The sequence below is a fragment of the Falco biarmicus genome, chromosome 7 (assembly GCF_023638135.1).
Source record: "Falco biarmicus isolate bFalBia1 chromosome 7, bFalBia1.pri, whole genome shotgun sequence".
NCBI lineage: Eukaryota > Metazoa > Chordata > Aves > Falconiformes > Falconidae > Falco > Falco biarmicus.
This window is the reverse complement of record NC_079294.1, coordinates 53,055,495-53,073,756: the sequence shown is the minus strand read 5'-3', so window position 1 is coordinate 53,073,756 and position 18,262 is coordinate 53,055,495. Positions and strand designations below refer to the sequence as shown.

Here is an 18,262-nt window from a genome sequence, read left to right as displayed (position 1 = left end):
ATCACAGAGAATTCAAGAAATGTCAACATATTAATTCTGAAAATCAGATCAACAAGAAGAAGAAGAAAACAACCCTAAATGTGTAGCACTATTTCAGTTCTCAAAAGCTGTACTTAATCCATGGGAGCTACAGTGAACTTGTAAAGACTGAATACCACATCAATATTCCCAGCACCAGCTCAGTAACTTCACAACTAATCTATTGTTTTATTTATGAATATTACAGCTCAAGCTTGCTCAAGTTCCACAAGGACTCCATGGCAATCTTTAGGGTGAAGAAAAATCACAGGTTTGCCATGTGCACCTATTTTTGGCTCTTCACTCAATATTCGTATCTTTTTTTTCTTCAGTTCTGTCATAGCTGCTTTTATGTCATCAACCTTATAAAAGAAAAATACAGTTCACACAAATTAACATATTACACTGTAGTATGCACATTCTACATTTAGAAGCAATAATATAATTCCTTACTAAAATGTTATTCCTAAATTATAACTCTGAAAATAAATTCAGTTATAAAAGTTTTAAAACATCTAGTCTTAAAAACCCTACAATGTTTGCATTTGCTATTTGAAGACTTTATCAAATATTGTTTAAATAGATTGTGCTGTATTCAAGAAATTATTAAGCAAAAATCACTCATGCACAAAGCCCATTAATTTTTTTATGTTGTTACTTCATAAGGACTCCATAAATAATCTAAACTATGCATTACTATTACTAAGAAGATTATATTGCTTTCAAACTATCAATAACTAAAGAAAAATGCCTCCCTGTCTAAGTGATGACAGAACACTGACTAATTAGATGCTCTTGGAAAGGGAGGGCAATGGCCAGAAAGAGAAGAGTCCCTTTTAGATTTATATATCCTCCCTCTTTCTGAGTAGGTTAAGCTTCATAAAGTTTCCCAGGAAAAAACTTGGAATAATCAGAAACATACAAAAATATGACCTGGTTTTCCTGTTGAACTTAATTATAATAATAGCCTTTAACATATTCTTTTCCTGCAGAAATAATTATGAAAAGCATGTCTGTGCTGTGTAATGTTAGCTAAAGTCTGATGTCATGTCATCAAATTTGAATTTTACCAAACCTTAAATGCATTCGTTCTTTGAAATAATAAAATTAGCATCCAGTTTAGCAAGCCCAATAGTCAATAATCAATAAAGACCTAGAATTAAAATAATAGCATTTTTCTTTTTCAAGACTGAGGTGTCTGGGCATAACTTGGTGAATAAACTTGCATGATGCTATTGTAGAAAAGAAGGAGATACCTAGCTTTAAATCAGAGGAACAGGCATCAGTTAATTGCTACTCATTTGCAGCAGTTTTGTCCATGAAAATTCTGAACTCACTACAGTTCTTCCTACATAAAACTACCAGTCTGCTAAAAAAAAAACCAAAAAACCTTCCTGTCAAGTTTTATCTGAAATAAAGCAGCACATGTAATGTATGCCATAACCCCCCCCAGGATGTTTCCCCAAGCAGCAAAGCCACTGCAGCTGCTGCTCCTGTCCTGCAGAGATGACCAGAACCGTGTCTGGGCTCAGCTGGGATGAATTACTGCATCCCCAAGGAAGCAGTGAGAGTGAACAGGGGAAAGCCTGTGGGTGCATCTGTGTTAAGAGAGGATCAGGCTCGCTTTCCCTTATTCTACCAAGTGCCCAGCATGCTTTTCATTGTGGGTATTACATTCAGTTATAGCTGGTCAGAAATAGTTTCTTGAAATGCTTGTTTGGTCTGGAACAAATAACCTATGAAAATACATGTCTAAAATTTTCCTTTGAATAATAAGACAGAAGGAAGAAATTTGATAAACTCATCAGGCTCCCCCTCCAGTATGGAAAAAATTTTTACAAGTCAGCTTCTTGTAATAAAATTGTTCATAGAAAGATATTTCTAAAAAAATATTTTTTAATTTCAAATGAACAATCAAATGTCACTTAAGTTCTTTTATAGTTTTTCTGAAAACTATCTTTGCTCAACTTCAGAAGATGACATATCTTTGAAACTGTAAGATTTTCCATTCTGAGGAGAATGGAAAATTGGAGAAAGGAGGTTAATACCTTTTTGATTGAGTATGGTAGTGACCAAATCTCTTTTCAGTCCCATTTAAACAGCAGGTCAACAATGGATTGCTTTTTTCTCCATGTAAATTAGTCAACAGTCTTCCATTTGTTTTTACATGGAGACAAACATGAGGGACTTAGGACAACATTTTTCCTAATTCCCCCCCCCCTAAAGAATCTATTAGTGAGTTACAAGACTTCATTTAGGAAAATGTGGCTGCAAGTAGCACTATCTCACCCAATTAATGGAAATCAACTGCTGATTATGACTCCTGGCTTGCTTGACCTACTGTATACAGTTGCAAATTTTCTTTTTTAACACAACACTTCTACATTGTCTAACAGGGTATAATTAACATGTCCCATTCTTCTCAATTTTCATGATTAATGGTATGGCTTCCCTTGGCCAGCCATCTTTGGTTTATCTGCAACAAGATGATCTCTCATACAAAATGGAGATCTACATAAAACAATTTCAGCTGGTAACAAATATTTCTGGAAAAGTCTTAAAAGGGATGACATATACTTGAAACGCTTGGGAGCTTTTTGCTCATTTTGCTGAGAAATTGCCTACAACTTCTTACAGAGGGCTAGAGGTTTTTTTCAGTCTTACTGCAAATCACTTCTTTCTTCTACACCTCCCATCTGCTAAGCTCAGCTGAGGACTCACATTTCTGCAACAGAACTGCTTAGCAATAGAATTTAAGGTCAATTTAAACAGAATTAATTTTCTCATTCTTGAATATCTGCAAATAGACAAACTTAATGTAAGAAGGATTGCAATGCCTGTATGTATGCAAATTTTTGAATTCTCAATGAAAGCATGCAACTGCAAACACTGGTCTTTATATCTGTATTCTGAAAACAAATTTTACTCACATCAGTAATCTCATTACTTTTTATTATTAACACTTTGCCTGAAATAATAAAGTTTGCAAGACTCAGATCTATAAAATATTAAAAACATGTATCATGGGCAGCAGCATGAAAGTTTACAGCAAACACCTACACTAAACCATGAGTATACTAAATAAAAAATTTTACTTTACTCAGCACCTTTACATTTTATGTGCTTCCAGACCAATCTCTCTTTGAGGGACAGAAGAAACTCTGGAGACTTTACTGCTGTTTAGTAAGTACAACTTGACAATCTTTTTTGACTTCCGTATATAATTATCAGCTGAATATCAAACAGGAACAAACTTCTGAAAATCTAAATGATGCCTTAGCTTAAACTTACAATTCCATCTTCTTCCAGATTATGACCTTTCTATGTCAGAAAGTTGACACTTGTCAAACACTCTTTGAAAGCCCTTGGGCTGGACCACTTTCCACACTGGATACTTAACCCTCCCCTCCCCAGTTTAAGCTTTATAGCACAGAAGAGGAAAAAATTATCAGATTGCTCATGAAATTGAACTGTGATTTCCAAAATAGAAAAAAGGCACGTTTAAGACTTCAGAAATATGACAGCCTCATATATTTGTTCTTGACAGAGGTCAAACCTATGAAAAAAATTACGCATACTTTAATATCTCTATCTTATAATATGATACACTGTGTTAAAATACCTCAATGCAAATATGATGCATTCCTCCAGTCTTGTTTTTTTGCAGAAAGCTTGCAATGGGGCTTCTGTCTCCTAAAGGATGTAGAAGTTCCAGCTTGGTATTTCCCAGCTCCACAAAAACAGTGTAGACACCGTGTTCGGGAAGAGCAACAGTCTCACTGACCTGTGCTCCTAACACATCTTTATACAAGGACTGAGCTTTCTCCAAATCAGGTACTGCAATTGCTACATGATTAAGTCGGCCCAGTTTCCACAAACCGCTTGGAATGTTTTGAGAAAAGGAATTAGATGATGATAGAGTTCGTACTGTGGGAGCTGAAGTCTGCCATCTGATAAGAAGCCCTGAAAAAAAAAAATGAACAGCACCGATACAATGCTTTTGAGAAAGTACCAATATCTTTCTCATTTTAATAAGGCCTATATAACTCCTGTGTCATAAGCACACCAGTGTGCAAAGCTGAAACTAGACTGAGACCAAGGAAAGAATTATTCTGTAGTACTAACGGCTCAAGGAAGAATTTTTTCAGAGACTATGTAATTATTCAGAAGATTAAAAAAAAACCAACACACATGGACTTGGTGTAAATGCTTACATATGCCTGTTAAAAAGAATAATACATGGCCAAATTTAATGTTCAACTGTATAATGTTCTTAAAAGTGACTTCCAAATTTTTCAGAGCTTCTACAAAATAAAGAAATTAGGATATAGCTATATATCTAGAAATTATAAAAAACAAACAAGAAAAAAACAAAGCCTGGGACAGAACTGATACTGCAAGATCCAAAAGATAAAAGACTTGAGCTCTCAGTTGTCAGAACGAACAAACTAACTCCAGCAAGGAAAGAAATGTCATGTTGAGGCTTAAGCTGAGGCTTAAGGAATTGTAAAATCTCCCAAGTTTGATTTCTTACTTTCTCCAATGGTTAAGTCATTTGCCTCTCCTGCTTTTTGTATGCCATACAGGTCTAATACTTTGTTTCTCTGATCTGTTTCAAGATGCTTAGAAGTATTTCCGTTCTAAGTACTGTGAACAGTATGTCCAACTGACCAATAATAATTCAAAGATTATCTTTAAAAGGTCAACATCATAATAGCTTTTTTAATGTAACAAGTGCCACTGACTTCAGCATGACTTGTAAAAGAAAAAGGGTATGACTTGGCTCATCATATATGTAAAGGTAATTATAAAAAAATACTGAATGACCATATGACACAAAGGTAAAGGCTAACATGGAGACAAAAGATGAAGTCATGGAGAAACTCGATGTTTCATGGAGTTGTCCATATTTCATGGAGTGTCATGAAAAAATGCAGAGATGATCTCCAGAACTCTTCACTGACTGCTCTGACATGGCAGTACTGAACTTGGCACTATCTGTTCCAGATTGCTGTGTTGCTAACAAATAGGTTTAGGTTGCCTGTTATTTTTTTTTTAAGTAACAAAAAAATATATAAAATGAGAATACCTACGAATGTTGTACATTAAAAATTAATCTGTCAGACTACTAGAATCTGGAGAAATTGGCTGTGGGGGAGAAATTGTGATCATATCAGTTGCTTCTAGCACCAGAACTAGAATTAGATGAAAGGATATAATCATAAAAGCTGCATCTTAATTTCATGCCAGTTTGCTTTAGGCCATGTCAGAGATCCCAATGCCTCAAAGCCAAGCTAGAGGCATCTCAGCATTTCGGAAGTCTTTGAGGCATTCTTAGCTTTAAATTCACAAATGTACCATTTTGCTAAGAGATTGCGCCAGGGTTGCACTGAGATTCTGGATGCTCTGCAATACACTGAGGAAAGCCTGGCTTGCGTTTTTTCAGATTCTTCATACTCTTTAAGATTAGTAGTAGTTGTAATTGATCAGCTACCTTCACTGTATGAAACTGAGAACTACCATTTCACAGGAAATCAAGACTCTACAGCTATAAGTTAATTTTTCTTTGCAAAGACAACTGATGCAGTCCTTAAATTTAAGCTTTTATGAGCATTGTGCTGTGATAGAAGTTGAAGTGTTTGTGTGTATTTGAGACTTAAAATTCCAATGTACAATGTACATACTTCCAAAGACTTAGTATCACAAAATTAAGTCTATTCAGAATCTTTTGATAATACTAAATCAGCATCCTACATTAAGTATTTCCAGAAGCTTGTCCAGTTGTGCAAGTAACTGCCCTGGAGTATTTCTTGCCAGCCTTTCACACAGTACATCCTGTCATCTACTTCATCACAGCCAGAAGGTCTGGACAATTATTTTTCACTTTGTTACCTTTAGGCTATCATACTGGAATAGTAGAGCAACTCAGCATCTCCCAAGTACTTTTCAGCGTTTTACATATTAAAAGAAAATCCCCTAGCAACTTCTACACAGAAGAAACATTCTTGTTTCTCAAATGTCTAAGCTGAAACTATTTTGTATACAGACTTGCCATCTAACTGCAACTGTATCAGGGGTGAACAAAGCAATTGCCTAAGCAAGCAATGCTGTAATCTACAAAATGAGAAACATGCAGTATCTAGTTGGCATAAATAGAGGCATTAACTAGAGTTTGACCAGATCACCAGTTAATAATGTATTAAAAAATTTCTAAAAGCTAAATACCCGCCACACAGTCTTTTCTGTCCAGCTAAGATTCTACCTAAGTAGCTCTGTTTCCTACAACAACTTTGTAAGACTTGATTAGTCTTGCTGAAGCAAGTGATACTCATCCACTTAGAACAAGTCAGTATTCTCCAAAAGACAAAAATAATTTGAAAGATAAGGACTACGTACTATATAATTTGTTGTGCTTCCTAGAACCTTTTATTGTTTAATTCCTTCTTCTAAATATTAACAGACCACAGTTCAGTACAAATACTATTAATGCAGATTTTTCAAGCAGTCTTTTACTGATGGGAAAAGCTAGGATTTTCCCCATTCTTTTTTACATCTCACATCCATAATTCTTGCTGTACTTGACACAGGGCATATGACTACACGGCTATTACAATTTAATTTGTACTTTGTCAATTTTCAAGTAAATTGACAGAACACAGAGATGCAGACTGTTACTCAGATATTACTGAAGCAAGAACAAAAGTAATAGAAAATGCTACTCCTGTTGGGTTCTGCCCAATAAATGTGTTTTTTTTTCTGGTGTTTTCTGGAAAGATAATAGATTGAAGAAGTGAAGTATATTCCTAGAATTCTTGTAAAGTCAAAGATGCTTAAATGCCTGCTCATATGACAATATTATTTATGCATCTCTATATTTCCTCCTCTTACTTAATGGACTGGGTGGTAACACTCCACATATTTTTCCTGCATGTAGGGGCAGAGGACTCTTTTGCAGGTTTGGGGGTTTTTTTAATGTATTTTATTGTATGAAGTCTTGTGAATTCATCTTAGCTCTAGTCATATGCACACAGAGCTTTATTTTTAAACCCAGAATTACCAGTATGAATTGACTGAAAGCATTTGTGGTTTTCTTGCATTATATAGATTAGTAACTATATAGATTAGTTACTTAAAATTCTAGTCTTCTAACCCAATAATCACAAGTGACCTGACAGTGAAAAAGAAATCTTTTCTGCAAACTTCAGACTGAAACCCCATCACTTCCATGTTTCAGGAAAGAAATACTTTTATTTATGCATATATCACAGAACCAGTCCTATTAACTGTTGTGGCTAAATTCTTCAATCAGAAAAGCATTTCTCCACTGACTTAAGAGAATTGTTCAAGTAATACTTAACTTTCTCCTATGCTAAAAAAAAATTATTTTCTCTGCTTCTTTTGAAGCCAATGGAAACCATGACTAAAGCATCTATCCAAGCATCTGTTGTGCTTGAAAAACTTCCATATGCTGACCAAATTCACACATGCACTTGCTTCTCCTGGTATACACAGCATTTGCCCCTACCGTTTTTTTTTTTTTTTTAAGACCTAATTTTTCAAACACTGACAACCAAATCTAAATTTTTTCTAGCTATTTTGTCCTTTAGAGAAGATTCGGCTGACCTTGCTCCCAGATACGATTGCAGGCTTCCTAGCCTCAGTGATACTGCAGAATATAAGTTACCTTCTTCAGCTTCATTTGAAGAACATTTTTAAAATTATTTGTTTGGGGTTTATACTATTAATGTTTGACTGATCTAGTAGTATTATGCGCATCAATTTACACATGTGCAGTTAGTTGTACCAGCTGAGGCTTATGTTCTGTAAGATTATGAACATGAAGTAACAAATCTGAAGTGCTGCATAAAATGAGAACCTCATCCTTCAAATATTTATTCATAGGCTTGTTGCTCCTTACGCGGGGCAGTGATCATTGCCCCAGTAATGGCTAAGTAATTAACACAAGCCAAATCCGACCGAGTTCATCTGTGGGGAGGTGACACAACTGTGGGTTGCAGTGAGAATAACCCTGTCGCTGGGCACTGCTCAATTGTCAACCATTTCAGGTTGAGAAAAACTCCCAAGGATGGAGAGGATGCTGTCACCATCGGGAGTCTGGCATACAGGGGCCATGTATTAGCTCTGGACCAAACGGAGAAGGGGCATAGTCTGGCCATTCTTAAATCCCAGCAATTCCAAGGAGGCGTTAGCATCTGGGAAGCTCCGCCAGCCGATGAGGCTTAGGCCATCCGCAGAGCTGCTCTGCTCTGTGCTGGAGGTGGCTTTTGGGACTCCAACGGGCTGCTTAGTTCCTAGGAACTGAGGCTCTCCCTTGCCTGCAGAACGGGTTTCTCCCATCACAGTGCCATCACACAGCGGCACCGCCGGTGCCAGGTGCCAGCATCCCGCTGATCCATCACTGGCAGCGGTGTCTTTCCTTCACTCCCCTCCTGCGGGCTGTGGCTACTGAGTACAACCGTGTGGTTTACGTACGGGAGCTGAACCTGCCCCTACATGCTACCACATACTACTACGGAGAGCGAACGGCCCCGCCGTAGCGGGGGTGACGAGCCGGAGGTGGTTTTGCATTTGCCCTCCAAACTGCACCTTCGGGAGCCGCGCCGCTCCTGGCGCCCTAGGAATGCAGGCTGGGCTGCTGCCCAAGCTCACGCCAAGCCAGACAATGTCGGCCAGCGCCGCACCTGCCGCCCGGCGGGAACACGCGGGGTCGTTTATGGCGGCTATTCCGTCGTGCTGGGGCCGCTGAGGCGCTCCCGGAGCGCCTCGGCCCCGCCGCCCGGCGCGGTGCCGCCCGGCGCGGTCCCGCCCGGCCCAGCGCGCCCACCGCCCGCCGCCGAGGGGCAGCAGCCCCAGGCCGGAGCGGGCCCCTCAGCGCCCCGCGGCCGCCCCGCCCCGCCGGGCCGCCCCGTTACCGGCCGCCGCGCGCCCGAGGGACGCCGCCATCTCGCCGCCCCGCCGCTCGCGCCCGCAGGCGGGGCGGGGCCTGCGCGTGGGGCACCCACCGCCCCCCGCCGGCAACATGGCGGCGGCCTGTGCCCGGTGCCCCGCCGCCCCTCGGCCGGCCCTGGGCGGGGGACAGCCCGGGGCTGTGTTACCGGAGCGGCGCGGCGGGGCCTGCCCTGCCAGTGATGCGAGAAAACAGTGAAAACCCTCAAACTGTGCAGGCAGGAGGGGCAGTGCAGCACCGCCGAGGCACTTCGCATGGCGGGGCAGGAACGGATCGCCTGCCCCGGCTGCCGCAGCAGCTCCTGCACCAGGGTCCCTGGGTGTGTTGCTTAATTTGGCTTTATAAAATAAACTTTAAGGAAACTATGTGATTTGAAGTAACAAAACGGTTGGGCAGCAGCAGTGCTGGCTAACTGCCTGGGCAGGCCATGTGCCTGGCTAGCGGTGAGCTCGCAGACGCCAGGTAGCGTCGGGCATTTTGCTCACAGAATCCGCTGGAAACGTGTGGTTCCAAAATAGCCCTTGTATCTGGGTCAGAGAGACACAACTGTGAGGGAAGATGACTGTCGCTTTACTATCTTTAGAGCAGGTTTTTCAGTGCCGATGAACATCCCAGACTGGATCAACACCACGCTCCTGAGGGGGAGGCAGCATCGGGAGGTGGCTGCGCGATGCTGGGTGCCGGCGCCCGCAGGCCCGCCTGGAGAAGCGGCCGCGGCGCGAAGGAACGAGGCGGCGCTGTGAGAAGAGCGGGGCGGGGAGGCGGCGGTGGGCGTACAGCAGCGCGGGGCGGAACGGCGGTACGCGGAACCTCGGCGCCGGCCGCGGAAGGCGCCCGGACCGCTCCGCGTGGCCAGGGGGCGGGGCAGGGCTGCTGCACGCGCCGCGGCGGGTGGGAAGATGGCGGCCGTCCGCGGGCTGGAGGCGTGCCTCCGGGTGGCGGGTGCCGCCGCGGCGCGCCCCGAGCGCTTCCTCAGGTACTGCGGGGAGCCCCGAGCGCCGGTGCCCCGGGGGGAGAGGCCCGGTGCCGCCGGCCGCCCCTTCGGCTGAAGCGTGCCGCTCACGGCGGGGCCCGGCCGCGGCAGCCGCCTTTCGCCGGCGCTCGGGGCTTAGGAAAGGCCGGGGGGTGGTGGGGCGAAGTGTCTGCTTCAGCCAGCTGTGGTGAAGGGTTGGTAGCCCTAGAGAAACATCTAGGGGGGGCTGCCCGAATGTAAAAGGGGGGGGGGGGGGGGGGAAGGCAGGCAGCACCCACGGCCTGTATCTTGGGTGCTGGAGGTGGTCGGTGCAGTGCTCTTCCCCCAGTCCCCCGAGTGCTTAAACCTGATCAGGGGGTGGGAAGGTGCCACTATGGAAGGGTGTCACGTGCTGTCCAGCTGCTGCTTTGTATGCAAACCTGTAATGAAGCTGGAAGGCCTAATAATCATATATTATTTACGCATTTATTGTATAATTTTATTTATAGATAGAATTTCCAGGAACGCGTAGTAGCAGTACTCAAAAAGATGTGTAGAAAGTTAAGCAATACCAGTAATTGTTGGAATTATATTCCTATTATAATTCCTATATTCCTAAATGCTATTCCGCAGCACCACAATACCTAAGCAAGTACAAAAAGAACTTAAGTGTGACCATGCGGTGAACTTAATGGGAGGTTTAAGATAATGAATGAAAGATGGTAAATTCTGCAAAATAGAAAATAAAAAATTAATGTTAATTGTTGTGCTTTTTAAAGTTCTTAATTTCTTTTTTCTACTCTTAGTGTACAAGATGGGCTGGCTGCTGATTTCAGAGCATTAACAAAGACTCTCTATGATATGAATAAAGCTCTGGGAAGTAATATAGTTCGTGGGGGTCCTCTAAAAGAGCTGGTGATAGAAGATTTTGATGAAGAACAGATTTGGCAACAATTGGAGCTCCAGAACAATGCAGTTCTGGATTTCTTCAAGAAATCCATTGAAAGGGATGCCAAGGATGAGGATCTTTGCCTTCTCTCAGACCAGGAAGAGGATGGGTCTGGTGCGGAGTCCAGCAGCGACAAGGAGTTGGAAGACAACACAATGGAAGTGGAAACTGAACAGAAGAATATTTATGTAAAAGATAAAGCCAAAGCTAAAGAAAAGCAAAGTAAACTGAGAGAAGGTATAATGGAGAAATACAGTGATGAGGATTCTGATATTGACTTTGATATTGAAGCACTGGAGCAACAAACAAAAACAACCAAGGAAACCACACTGAAAAAAATGGGAAGAAAATCTATAGTGGATGACAAGTTTTTCAAACTGGCTGAGATGGAAGCTTTTTTAGAACATGCAGAGAAGGAAAATGAAGAGGAGGAAGATGATATTAATTATTTTGAAGACATCATCTCAGATGATGAGGAAGAAGAGTCTGAAAAAGCTAAAGGCAAAGTAAGAATATCAGTAAATTAATTTTCTGATCTCTCTTTTCCTTTAAATCGGTAGCTGGTATCTATTAGGTTGACTATGAATTTTTGAACTCTAGAGTAGAAACTACCGAGTTAAATTTGATGAGATGACTAATGATTACTACTTAAGTTTTACTTTAGTAATTGGTATGAATATCTGGTAGCGAAGTGCCCTAGTGTAGAAGAACATATCATCATGCTATTCCAGTTTTCCTTTAGATGGGTTTTGGGGGTTTGCGTGAATAAAGGAAGAGTTAGTATATCACAAGAAATAAGTAACCTTGCAGATTAGGTGACCCAACAAATGAAAAAGATGTCTTAGCATTGACATCTGGCAACTAGGGATCACTTAAGGGGACTGATGCAGAGCAAAGGACTTCTGGCATCTTCCCCCCCTCCCCTGCCCAGGGACATGGCTTTGTATCTCCGATTTAACTTAAGTTGCTGAGTAATTGTTTCAGAAATAAATATTTTTATTTAATATTGTCAGAGAGTCTCACTAGCAAGTGAGAACCATGTGTGGGGTATAAGGGAGGATGTACATACTCCAGCGAGTGATTGGCAAAATGTACTGCTCTTTGATTTCTGTATATGTTGAAATTGGACATGAATTCAAGTGGTAGAATATTTTAAATACTTGTAAAAGTGATTAGTTTTATTAAGATGCCCTGCCACAGATCAATGCTTCACTAAACTGAAATACTGTTACATAAGTACAGCTATTTCCCAGGTGCTAAAGACTTTAAAAGGCAGGATACCCTTAGATTTCTGTCAATCTTAACAGTGTTGGTTTATTTTGGTTTTGTGGGTTTTTTTTCCCCTCTCCCCTTCTTAGGCAATTAAAAGTTCTAGAGACTTGACATACAAAGATTTCTTTGATCTGGTCCATGACGATGATGATTTAGTAGCTAGTGATGCTGAAGATGATCAGGAAGAGAAAGCAGACAGTGCTATTGAAGAGCAAAATGAAGAAAGCATGTCCAAGTAAGTATGTGCATAATGTGCATTTAAAAACATCCTTGTAATTTTACACGGAAGTGAAGTAGAAAAGTGTGAATTTCAGGCTTTCTTTGGTCGTGGTTTGCCGTTCTCCATTATCTCTTGTATGTTCATGGTTTGTATTGTCACCTTATTTAAAATGTAGTTTATTTACTTATTTTTTTAGTATTGTCTCTTGATATTTATTTGAACAAATAATTTAATAGCTGTAACTTCAGCTTTTGAAATTTATTTCTAATATATAGAAGTTTCCCTTATGTCCCCTGCCTTTAGGTTTCAATGAAAGCCTACTGTATTTGTCAACTGCTAGTTAAGTTGTAACAGGTAAATGTCTAATGACGGAAATATCTTCATGTAAAAAAAAAATCATAGAGGCTTTTCAACCTTTATTTTATATTAAATTTTTATGTTACAGGTTTGAGGATATGAACGAAATGATGGTGAAGAGTATGAGAAGTAAAGATGCCTCTAAAAAAGTTACTTTTAGTTTGCCAGATGACAGTGAAATTGAAGCTGTTACTGATATGCAATTAGAGAAGGGCATCGATCCCAGTGAAATAAAGTCATCTTTTGAGAAGAGACAGGAAAAGGTAATGGTGGTTTTTTTTTTATTTGCTAGCACTTGGAAACAGTGGCCAATATTTATTGTTGTTATTATTGATGATGTAATTTGTTCAGAGGTTGAAAATTACAGAGGCTATTTACAATTTAAGAGGAAAAGCAGCTTATCTACATTAGACATATATGCAATCATATATTCCTTCATCTTTATGTGAGGAAGAGTTAAAAGTACCGGAAATAACTACTAATTTCTTGCCTTAGGTTCACTTGTGAACTCTATGTTTTAAACTTCTTAGGAAATTGTGTTTTTCAGATGAGCAAAAAAATAAAAAGTTTAGAAGAAGAATTGTTAGAGGAGAAACCTTGGCAGCTTAAAGGAGAAGTGACTGGAAAAAAGAGACCTGAAAACAGCCTTTTGGAGGAAACAGTACTTTTTGACCATGCAGTCCGAATGCGTAAGTAGTGAGAGAAGGCTTTCCTGAAAGCATGTTGCATACCATGTTGTGTTTTCTTCCCTTTGACCTTGCTGAAAGCACTTGTGATTCAAGAACACTAGGCTAAACTTCTTGGTGTGTTTTTGAGGTTGTGCATTTTCATGGTGGAAATTACAGGAAACTAAATTTTTTTGTTCACTTTTAATTTAACTGAAAGTTCATTAATTAGGTGGCAGATTTCGTCATACGTAAGCCTTACATAATACGATTAGTCTGTTCAAGATAGACAAAATCATTATTTACTTGCTTCACCTTCAGTTACTACATTTTTGTGAAAGCTTTACTTTTTCTGTTGTTCTGTGAAGAATAAACAAAATACTTCTTCCTGGACCTGGAGAAACAATTTTAAAATTCTTCTCTTTCTCCTCTCAGCACCTGTGATCACAGAAGAAATGACTTTTCAGCTTGAAGATATTATTAAACAGAGAATACTGGATGAGGTTAATGTTATTCTTACTTGTTTCTTTCTATTCTGTTCATAGACTTGATTCACAGGGCACATTCCAAGGATAAGTTTGAAACTTAGAATGTTAGGTGTGTAAAGTTACCTTAATTTCTGCAGATGATTGTTTTATTCTTTTGCCTTGACGAATGTGTCTTTAGATTTCTAAGGAGCTTTGTTTTTAACATGCCTGTTACATGCTAGTTTTTGGTGCACTTAAAAAAAAAGTTTGCAGATCAAGGAGTTTACTTGGAATATAATGCCAGTCTGTAAATTTTGTCTTAATACCATTACTGTAGTGCTCTGAGTGTTTTGAAGACTAATCAAAGTGCAATTGTTTACTTCATTTTTCTTGAAAGCCACTGATGGGCGATATGTATCCATCCCACAGCTTGTTGAGGCTGTTAGTTGAATTAAAAAAGTGGGTATGTATGGGGGGGGGAGTGTTGAAGTACTTAGGATAATTGCATGTTTGTTACACAGTTTTTGCCCAGATCCACTAAATATAAGCACACAAGCTGGAGCTGTCTTACTAGTTTATTTTTATTCTTTCAAATGAAGGTGTGAAACTTTATGAGTTCCTGGGAAGCCACATGCATGAACTAGTTAAATGTGTCAGATATGAAAAGTAACATGAAGAGTGTTCTAAATAAGCTGTAGCACCTGATGTTTGACTGTAGTTGCATTTGGTCATTGAATTTATGACTTTCTCAGGCATGGGATGATGTAGAACCAAAAGAAAAACCAAAAGAGGAGGCTTTTGAGTACAAGAAACGTATCACTTTGGATCATGAAAAGAGTAAACTGAGTCTTGCTGAGATCTATGAGCAAGAATACATGAAACTTCACCAGGTAACGTAAGCAGTGCCTTTCTTTCTCGTTTGGAGTTCGCAGCGCATAATCTTGCATGTTCATTTGTACAGTGCTAACTCTGCTTTCAGCTTTGTGGAAGTACTTCAGTCTTTCTCTGAGTGCTCACCAGTGAAACGGCTCTGAATTTTATATTGTGTTGTTACCAGTCTTGCTAAAGTAAAATAGCTTTTTGAATGGTGTCAGAGTAACACTGTTACTAATGCAGCAAAAGACTGAAGAGGAAGAAAATCCTGAACACAAAGAGATTCAGGAAATGATGGATTCACTCTTCCTGAAGCTGGATGCACTTTGTAACTTCCACTTCACACCCAAACCAGTAAGTACCTAAGTTTCATAAAGTTGACTTTTTTACCCACCACCCTCTTTGGAACTGAAACTTCAAAATATATTTGGGATATGGGAAGTGAATGAACATGGAATGTTACTAAGCTTGTTCTTATTTCATATTAAATGCACTGTAACTGCATCTAAACAAAACCAAATGCTTAGTATCTTCAGTTAGCTGTAAGGTGCTGTGAGCTGGTATGCTCAGTCCTGAATATGTTTCCTTATTTCTAGCCTGTGCCAGAAGTTAAAATTGTTTCGAACCTTCCAGCTATAAGTATGGAAGAAGTAGCTCCTGTTGCTGTTAGTGATGCTGCTCTCTTGGCACCAGAGGAGATCAAGGTAAATATAAATACAAATCACGTGAGGATCTATATTGGTGATGGAAGGGTGTACTGTCTGCCAGATCAGGGGGAGAACTTTGCCTCCTCCCACCCTGGGTTCCTCACCTTGTGGACCTTCTTGCCTAGCATTTTAGTGGTGGTGGTTGTTGGGGTTTTTGGAGGGCAGTGGAAGGGTATGGTTTGGGTTTTTTTTAATAACTGGAAGGAGGGCGAAAGAGTTAATTTTACTTGGCTACGCTAGGCCATAATATTATGCTTTGGTTTTGTTCTTTACTGTTATGTGATGGTAATTATTTCCCCAACACGTATGTGGGCATTTGGAAGGGGAAAGCTAAATGACAATAAGGAAGTGCAATTAGTATGCCTTCCATCAATTGTACACATCCCAGTTTGCAACTTTTGCCAGTTTTTGGCCTTTGCCTCAATGCAGCATTGCCCTCAGCTGGCTAAACACTTGAAATAATGGAAATGCTGAGAGTTGAGTACTGTGAAGTTGTCTTTTGTACGCTTATGGATGTAGAAATCATGCCCTTTTTAGGAAAAGAACAAAGCTGGTGATGTAAAAACAGATGCAGAAAAGACTCCCACAGACAAAAAGCGAGAACAAAGAAAGAAAAAACTTCGTAAACGTATGAAGCGAAGAGAAAAGGAGAAACGTCAAAAGCTTCTTGAAAAGATGAAACCAGAACAAGGCACAAAACTTAGCAAAAAAGCTGCTGCAGCAAAATTAAAAAAGCTTACAAAAGAAGGGAAAGCAACTCTGCTCAAGGTAAGGCTCTCTTAGGTAGTCCTGTATCACTTGGAGCTTCCCAGCTAAAGTACATTAAAGTCCTGAGGATAGATACTACTGAACTACAGAGATGAAAGGGAATGTCATCACAAGAATTGCAGTGTTTGTTTCCCTCCCATCCCTCTTGGCATGACTACATCCTCTAATCTTTCTCCGTCTCCTCAAAAACTTTTGTATGCAGTTACCATATCTGCTTACGACCCAGACCTTGTTAGCTTCTTTATGTCTGGGCAAATATAACGGATAAATGTAGCTGCTGAAAAGAAAGAGGTAGGGAGAAGACATGGAAAGGGCAGATGCATACTTCCCCCCTCCCTCTTTGCTCTCCCCTCAACACCAACATAGTGGTGTTGAATGCTTTTTTAGTCCTGATTTTGCTGACTATCCTGACAGCATAGTGCCAGTGTAGAGGCCTGAAAAATTACATCTCTGGCTGCACTTTGCAGTGACCCCCCTTGTTTAAATGTGTATTTAGGTAGAGGTTATTTCTTTAGTTTTGAATAAGTCATACATAGATGGCTGTTGGAACCTTTAGAAGCTTACTTAGAGTATGAAATATATTTGAATTTGTAAGCAGTTTAAGGTTAAGTTATGCAAAAATATGAAAAAACCCTGTATGATACAACTGCTTTAAATCAAAATATATTCACAAAGCAGAAATGATTGTTTGCTTTAGGTACTACTGGTTTATTTATATCAAAGTTCACAAGGTGGTGTTCCTGCAAATACTAAGACTTATGCTCTTATTTCCTGCATTTCATAGAATCACTTAATTTTGAAAAAAACTTTAAGATCATAACGTCTAGCTGTTAACCCAACACTACCAAGTGCCCCACCAACATTTGAATTGTTCCACTTGATTAAGTGGGACTAATTGCATGCATAATTGAGGATGAGGTTTCTGTTTAGTTCTTTCTAGGCTTTGAGTAACCGAAGCCATTTCAAAATAGAATATTCCCATTTAACTTTCTGCTTCTTATTGTGGAGCCTTCTGTATAATCTCATCAGATTGATTTTGTTTTGCATGCTGTAAAATGGTAAATGTGTACCACCTATGATGCCTTATAAATTAAATGTTTAAAATCTCTGAAATTTTGAAGTATTAGATACTAATAAGAAAAATAACCCTTGAAACCTTTGGGCTTATCTTTCCAAAATGAGAGCAGAACACCAAATGATATGTAGCTGTAGCTCATGATGTGCAAAGATCTATTCTTGATGCCTGTCCTTACCTACCATGCTAATTAGAAAGTGAATGTGCTCTTTCATTATTTCTTCAGATAGCAGGAGTGGGGTAAGAATGCAGTGAAAAATATCCTTTGAAAATCATTTATAATTTTTTTAAAGTCAAATGCCATATATGTGAGTAACCAGTAAATAGTATTATGGTGCTATTTATGCGCTTCTTGGTTATAACAAATATTTTGTCCATTGACAGGATGAAGGTAAAGACAAGGTCTTGAAATCGTCCCAGGCCTTCTTTTCTCAACTACAAGATCAAGTAAAAATGCAAATCAAAGATGCGAACAAATTAAAGAAGAAACAGAAGCAGCAGAAAGCCCTCTCTGTTCATAAGCTGAAACTGTAGTTGACATTTTTATACATATGGCATCTTGTATATATTAAAATGTTTCTACATGAATGCTGAATTTCAATAAGGTGTTGTTGTTTTTTAAAAAATGTTCTGTGAACTTGTAAGGTGATTTAAAGATGCTTTCCTTAAGGTTTTACTTCTTTATTTTCTACCATGCTCTTTGCCTTTTTTATTCCCAAAAGAAGGCTTCTTGCCCTGGGCAGATAAGTAGCCGTGTATGATACTTGTGCTTTGACTGTACGCTCTTGAAGTTACAGTCGCTAGCTTTTGTACTGCAGGAGCAACTGCGTTAGCTGAAGGAGGTAAGGTGTGTCCTGGCGGTGTAAATTGGAAAGCATCTTTGCAATCGTGATTATCATGATTACCACGGAGGACACAGGTGCTTTGTAAGCCAGCAGTAACCCAGGCTAGGCAAATGGTAGCCTTTAACT

The 18,262-nt window shown here is 39.9% G+C and overlaps 2 protein-coding genes across 2 annotated transcripts; one reads left to right on the top strand and one right to left on the bottom strand.

Moving 5' to 3' along the window:
* Window positions 1–183: 183 nt before the first annotated feature.
* On the bottom strand, window positions 184–9,051 carry MCEE (methylmalonyl-CoA epimerase). The gene is made up of 3 exons (XM_056346227.1): window positions 8,952–9,051; window positions 3,641–3,981; window positions 184–380 (listed from the first exon to the last, which is right to left on the bottom strand). The coding sequence occupies exons 1-3, from the start codon at window positions 8,980–8,982 to the stop codon at window positions 228–230; spliced, it is 525 nt and encodes a 174-aa protein (XP_056202202.1). The 5' UTR covers window positions 8,983–9,051; the 3' UTR covers window positions 184–227.
* A 777-nt stretch (window positions 9,052–9,828) lies between these two features.
* On the top strand, window positions 9,829–17,886 carry MPHOSPH10 (M-phase phosphoprotein 10). Its single transcript, XM_056346225.1, has 11 exons — window positions 9,829–9,962; window positions 10,745–11,393; window positions 12,246–12,394; window positions 12,825–12,999; window positions 13,284–13,425; window positions 13,837–13,904; window positions 14,621–14,758; window positions 14,985–15,095; window positions 15,338–15,445; window positions 15,986–16,216; window positions 17,676–17,886. The coding sequence occupies exons 1-11, from the start codon at window positions 9,886–9,888 to the stop codon at window positions 17,823–17,825; spliced, it is 1,998 nt and encodes a 665-aa protein (XP_056202200.1). The 5' UTR covers window positions 9,829–9,885; the 3' UTR covers window positions 17,826–17,886.
* Window positions 17,887–18,262: the final 376 nt, after the last annotated feature.

Excerpts from the sequence above, each read along its gene's own strand:
- MCEE (XM_056346227.1), bottom strand. The coding sequence starts at position 8,982 with ATGGCGGCGTCCCTCGGGCGCGCGGCGGCCG. Across the intron at positions 3,982-8,951 it reads CCTCGGGCGCGCGGCGGCCG|GGCTTCTTATCAGATGGCAG; the intron begins GTAACGGGGCGG and ends TTTTTTTTTCAG. Across the intron at positions 381-3,640 it reads TGCATCATATTTGCATTGAG|GTTGATGACATAAAAGCAGC; the intron begins GTATTTTAACAC and ends TTCTTTTATAAG.
- MPHOSPH10 (XM_056346225.1), top strand. The coding sequence starts at position 9,886 with ATGGCGGCCGTCCGCGGGCTGGAGGCGTGCCTCCGGGTGGCGGGTGCC. Across the intron at positions 12,395-12,824 it reads AATGAAGAAAGCATGTCCAA|GTTTGAGGATATGAACGAAA; the intron begins GTAAGTATGTGC and ends TTTATGTTACAG. Across the intron at positions 16,217-17,675 it reads GGAAAGCAACTCTGCTCAAG|GATGAAGGTAAAGACAAGGT; the intron begins GTAAGGCTCTCT and ends GTCCATTGACAG.